This window comes from Octodon degus, unplaced genomic scaffold (genome assembly GCF_000260255.1).
Source record: "Octodon degus isolate 3935 unplaced genomic scaffold, OctDeg1.0 scaffold00078, whole genome shotgun sequence".
NCBI classification, from domain to species: domain Eukaryota; kingdom Metazoa; phylum Chordata; class Mammalia; order Rodentia; family Octodontidae; genus Octodon; species Octodon degus.
In genome coordinates this window covers 275,236-281,282 of record NW_004524654.1, presented here as the reverse complement: position 1 = coordinate 281,282, position 6,047 = coordinate 275,236, and the positions used below count along the sequence as shown (strand labels likewise).

Sequence of the window (6,047 nt, the reverse complement as noted above, 5' to 3'; positions counted from 1 at the left end):
TCCGTAGTTGTTCGGGCTCCTTGGGAGACTCTGACTTAGACATGAGGGCAGTCAGAAGAGAGCCTGATGATGCTTCCTCCACGGTGTACACCAGCAGAAAAGGCAAACTTCTCATTTCATCGCTATAAATGCTGATGCCAAGATACCATGCTGTATGCTTCAAACTTGCCTGGTTGGGAAGCAGATGCACACAGAGATGCTTTCTCCCCTTCTTGTTTTCAACATTTTCCATATTCCTTTTGGGATAAAACATTAATCTTCTTGGTGAAGATAAACATTTTATTTTTAGGTTAGGTGGTAGCCGCATTTATTTCAGAGTCCTAATTCCTGAAATTGTTCTTTTGATTAGGAAATCATATAGTAATTTATTTATTTATTTATTGCAGAACCGAGGATTGAACTCAGACCCTTGCACTTGCCAGGGAAGTGCTTATTCTACTGATCCATCTCCCCAGCCCCTCATATATTAATTTAGATCAACAATTTCACTAGATCAGTGTATTTACTAAGCTTTATTACACCAAGGCTCACTTACAGTGAAGAGCAGAACCTAGTATTTCTCTAAAATCACCACACAACTAGCAATTAAAAAAATAGGAAATGTCTGTGTAGATAATGATTGCAAGTGTTTGAAATTGGTCACTGAGTCTATTATAAGAGGGTATTAATGAGCTTCCATAAAATGAATAGCACATTAGCACTTAAGACCACATTAAGAAGTATCTATAGAGTATCACTAATAAAGAACATATAGCTGAATTCCAGGGAGCCCTAGGTCACTATTTTATTTATTCATTTGAAATCTATTCTTGTGAAGTAAAGTGGATGAAATTTGACTACTAGCAACCACGACTTCTGTTACTTTTTTTTTTTTAATGTTTATATATTTATTTGGTATGAGATCTTACTGTGAAGCTCAGACTTATAATGATCCTCCTGTCTCAGCCTCCCCAGCGCTGGATTATAGGCGTGTGCCACACCCAGTTTCCATGGCTGGTATCGCATGGGGCCACTGCAGCATGCAGTACTGGGGATCGATCCTGGGTCCTTGCACTTTCCAGGCAGGCACTTAGACCATCAAGCTATCTCCCCTAATCCTGTTATGTGTATTTTTGTTAGATACTGGACTCCCTACTAAAGGAATATAAATATGTAAACATAAATATGAAATGAAAATGATAATAAATGTATTTTTTTAGGAAACAATTGAGATTCTTCTAATTAAAAGCCTTACTACCTCAACAAGTAAATCTGTTCAATAAATTGCTAAAGAAATGTAGAGCCTTGAAGTCCCTTCATGTGGCAAGATTTAAGATAAAAGTTTCTTATTTTAGATAATTCATTATGTCGATAAGCAGGCTGGTGATCAGAGGTATAGACTAAAAAAAGAAAGGTGTAGACTGTAACAAAAAAATGTTCAATTTGGAAATGTTTCACTTGTCTCTTTGTATACTTTGTCTCTTTCAACAAATGTGTATTAATTGCCTTCCATGTGGTAAGCACTGGTGTAGGAGCTATGAGCACAAGAGATGCAAACCACTGCTCTTGTAGAATTGTTAGAAATGTGGATAATATACATATAAACACTTATAAGACATCACATGATAATTGCTAAGAAGAGTAGTATTTATGAGAACGGAATAGCAAGAGTGTGGGGGAAGGAAGAACCATTTCCTGTATAATGGTAAAAGATGCTCTGTTTGATAATTTGACGAGAGAGAGAGAGAGAGAGAGAGAGAGAGAGAGAGAGAGAGAGAGAGAAAATGAGAGCACAAGCAAGCAAGCCAGCCAAGTGATCATCTGAGGAAGAGTATGCCAAGTTCTCCTCTGAGAGCAGCAAAGAACTCATAGAATTGGAACAGGCAACATTAGTAGAGAGTGGCATGAAATAAGGTCAGGAAAGCTAGCAGTGGGCCAGTAATATAGGGCCTTGGGAGCCAAAACCTCGAATTAAGGACTTCAGAATTTATTTAGATGGAGACAGAAAGCTACTGCAAGGTTTTTTGGCTTTGTGGAGAAAAAACTAGAATGAAAGCAAGGAAGCCAGTTAAGAAGACATTGCGTCCAGGAAGGAGAGGATAGTGTTTGAACTGGAGTGTTATAGTGGACGTAGTGAGCATCCTGCCAAGAGAGAGCCAGCAGGGTCTCTTGACCTGCTAGAGTTGGGTGTTCAGTAAGGGGCATTCCAGATGACTTGAGCCGAAAGACTGGAACATTTGAGGAGTCATATTGAAGACTGATAGAGCAATTCAAGGGTTTTGGTCTGGGAGTTTAGGTTCCAGAAGCCAGTCACTAGGTAGAGATAATACATGGGCAATTAGATAAATAAGTATGGAATTCAGGGCAGTGGGTCGAGGCTTATGATATAAATTTGAGGACTTAGAGTTTCGGACTGGATGGAGTCATGTGATGACCAGGGTAGAGAAGAGGTCCCATCCTTAAACCAGAGTACTCCAAAATTTCAAGACTGTTAAATTAAGAAAAGCCCAGCAAATGAGACCAAGAAGGAGCAGCCAATAGGCAGGAGGGGAGCTTAAAGTTGTTTCACCTTTACATCTGTTTTTCATATAAATCCTTTGACAATACCTGGATCTAAAGGGGAACAGTTTACTGAGATAGGATGAGTATATACCTTGATGGTCATATGCAAGTGCATCTACAAAAAAACATTTGACAAGAACACAGGTTGCTGTTCTCTTTTTGCTCACTTCTCCAACTTTCAGCTACACCAGAGTTCCAAGTCATTCAGTCAGTCTGTCTCTCTGTCTGTCTCTCTGTCTCTCTGTCTCTCTGTCTGTCTGTCTGTCTCTCTCTCTCTCTGTCTCTGTCTCTCTCTCTGTCTCTCTCTCTCTCTCTCTCGTTGTATTTTTAGTACAGTATCTACAGGGTCTCACTACATAGATTGGACTCAGTGATCCTTCCTGTTTTTCAGTCTCCCAAATGCTGGGATTACAGACTGTGCCACCATGCCTAGTCTCAGTCGCCCTCTCAGGGCACCCTAGGGGCAGGGCCAACACCACAGGCTGGGGATTGAACCTCCAGCCCCTGTGTCTGCCTAACCAGGCACTTTAATCCGCTATCTGGCTGGCCCTCCCCTCTCCGCCCCTTCCCTTCCTTTCTTTCTTGTACCAGGAATTGAACTCAGGACCTTGTGTTTGCCAGGCACTTTTGCCACTGGGCTATATCCCCAGCAGTCTGAAGTATTTCTTCAATATGTTTTGTCAATTTAAAAAATGAGAAATTACAGTTAGCTAGACAAATATTTACTTGAGATATTTGCTAGAAAGTAAAGGTAAGTAAGTAGATAAGTGTACTGCAGAATTTCTCTTACGAAATTGATAGACTTCTTATATTATGCTAATAAGTATTATTATGTATCATTTTCTGCTCAGTTACCAAGAGATTTGGGAAGAAATCTGATGTGCAGTATATAGTCACATTGAAAACTGAGGTTGAAATTTGCCTGTTTCCTGTTCATGTTCTTAGTTTTAACATTTATTTGTATTTTGCTATTTATTTATTAAGATATGCTGTCTCAAATCTTATTTGGAATCAGCACCAATACAGTCTGCATGGTAGAACTTTCTTGAGTTGCCCAGCATACTTTAATATTCATCGAGATTGTCCTCTGCCTCTAAGATTTCTGGGTAAAATCTTCCTAGTTCGTTCTAAAATGTTCCATATCATCCTAGAGTTCTCACCACTTTACTTTCAACCAGCTTTGCTGCTCACTGTGAAAAGAACATAAGACAGAGTAGGGTAAGGAATAAATGAATTTGGAGATCAGAATTTTCTAATATTATTTATATTATAGTAATAGTAATGGCTGTTACTATAAGTCTTACTGAAACATGAACTGTAAGAAACCTTAGGTCCATAATACTAACTTTCTTTAGTACTTGAAGTTGTATCTTTTTTTTTTTATCACAATCCTGGTGTCCAGACAGATTTTTCCAGGTTTGCTATGAAAACAAATCCTCCCAAATTTCAGGGCCTTACCACAAATAGGTGCATTTCTCCTTGCTGGTTCGGCTGTGAGTTGCCTGTGGCTCTGCTCCATGTATACTCTTGCCCCAGAATCCAGGCTGAAGGGTCAGCCCTTGTCTGAAACATGCTGCTCATGCAGCAGAGGGAAAATGGCCACGCAACCACAGAAAGACTCAAAGCGTCTACTTAAAAGTGGTGCACACACTTCTGTTTATGTTCCTCTGGCCAGGTCAGCGGTTGTGTGTGTGTGTGTGTGTGTGTGTGTGTGTCGGTGTGTAGTGTTACAGGAAGAAGCAGTAAGTAACTGAAACAGTACTTTCTATCATATAGGAATATAAGGTGCTGTGTTATGATTATGATGTCGCTAAGGAATCATTATTTTGAGTCTTAGCAGAGTCATATTACTCCCAGGATTTCATGTTAAGAAAAGTTAGCATTGTAAATGACAAAATGATCATTTTAGTGCCCTTTTAAAAAATTTGTAGTGTTATGCTACATATTAATAAAATGGATTCTTCTTGATGTAGAAAGACATTTTACAGTGACCATCTTGAATCGGAGGTTGAGTGTGTCCCAATATTCTGTTTGGCAGTGAGCAGCGCTGCGGTTGAAAATGCTGGTGCTGACCAGCCCAGTGACTCCGATGCGAGCGGCAGCTTTCAGGATGACGGGGAAGAGGAGTACGAACCGACAGATGAAGATTCTGACTGGGAACCAGGAAAGGAAGACCAAGACCAGGAAGATGTGGAAGAGCTTTTGAAAGAAGCGAAAAAGTTTATGAAAAGAAAAAAATAACTTTTCCTGTATTAAATTCACATTTACTTTTTCTCTATGGAAAAATTCAGGAATGGAGGGGGTGCTTTAGTGATCTTTCCATTATTTTGATTATTGTAACTTTTGCTATTTGCTCTTTGCAACAGGTCTGCCTTCTGTGGAGCAAGGATTAATTTTGTTACCTTGCCCTTTCTTTCTTGTTTAAAGTCAATGGCAATAGGAAGCAGACAGAGGTTAAAGGGTAATAATTAGTATTTTTCATGTACTTTGTATATGGGCAATAAAAAGTAAAATCCATGGGTTTTGCTTTATTTTTTTATTTCCAAAGACTCTGTCTTTGTCAAGTACTATGCAAGTATAACTAGGAAAATTACATGAGGGCTGGGAAGTCTGATTGCTACTGTAGTTCTTCAGCCAAAATGAGGCTTCCCAAATGATAGCTATTACATACATAATGGCTATTAATTTTTCTAGTGCCTTACATGTGAACGTTGTAATTTCATCTACTACTTCTCTGAAATTTGGAGAAATTTTTACCAAATCAATACTGAAAAAAATTCAGCTGTTATAGAAATGACCACCTTACAAGAAATGTTATTTTGTGTTCCACATGTGTAATTTACTGTAAATCTGAGTGTAAAGGTAGAAGAACTCAAAGAATTTGATATTTTTTCAAACTATAGGGCACTTATATTAACTCTTATTGTTCTGTCTTTGCTTTAGGAATACAAAAGTAATTTTAACCATAATTTTCTCAGAAGAGCTTATTTCTTTTATGCTCAGATGCAAGTAGTGAGTTGTTTACCAGGGCTTAAGGTTATAGTTTCTTATATGAAAAAGTTCTCCAGTTACATGTAGTACATCTATATTTCTGTTATTAAGCTACTGTAGTCTCAATAGTATCATTTTAACTGACTTGAAATTCTTAAAATATAGTTTATAATTTTAATGATAGTTCGCTATATACATAGTGCAAGACGTATATTATTGAAATCATGAATCAGTAACTCAAATGTTTCCACTCTGAAATTTATACCATGAAAGAGCAAAATAGATTTATGATATTGTTTTATCAATATTTTAAAATATCTTCAACTAATTAAACTATTAAAATTTATTTAAACTGAAGAAAGATCAGTAAATATTTCTGTAGGGTATTGCCTGCATCCTGGCTATTGTTATTTGGAAACTCATTTTTCCTTCTTACGTATGTTTAGCCCCAGGGTCTTGAAAAACCTGTGAATAAAATCTTTGAATTTATTCTCATTCTGCACTAACTAAATCCT

General features: G+C 37.7%; 1 protein-coding gene across 2 annotated transcripts in view; it reads left to right on the top strand.

Annotated features, from left to right (window-relative positions):
• Nucleotides 1-5,799, top strand: part of Aplf (aprataxin and PNKP like factor) — a 132,688-nt gene extending 126,889 nt beyond the window's left edge. For both annotated transcript variants that reach the window (XM_023720889.1, XM_023720888.1), the window contains exon 10: nt 4,580-5,799. In XM_023720889.1, coding sequence (XP_023576657.1) covers nt 4,580-4,782 — 203 coding nt within the window. In that variant the 3' untranslated portion in view covers nt 4,783-5,799. The remainder of the gene's footprint in view (nt 1-4,579) is intronic.
• Nucleotides 5,800-6,047: the final 248 nt, after the last annotated feature.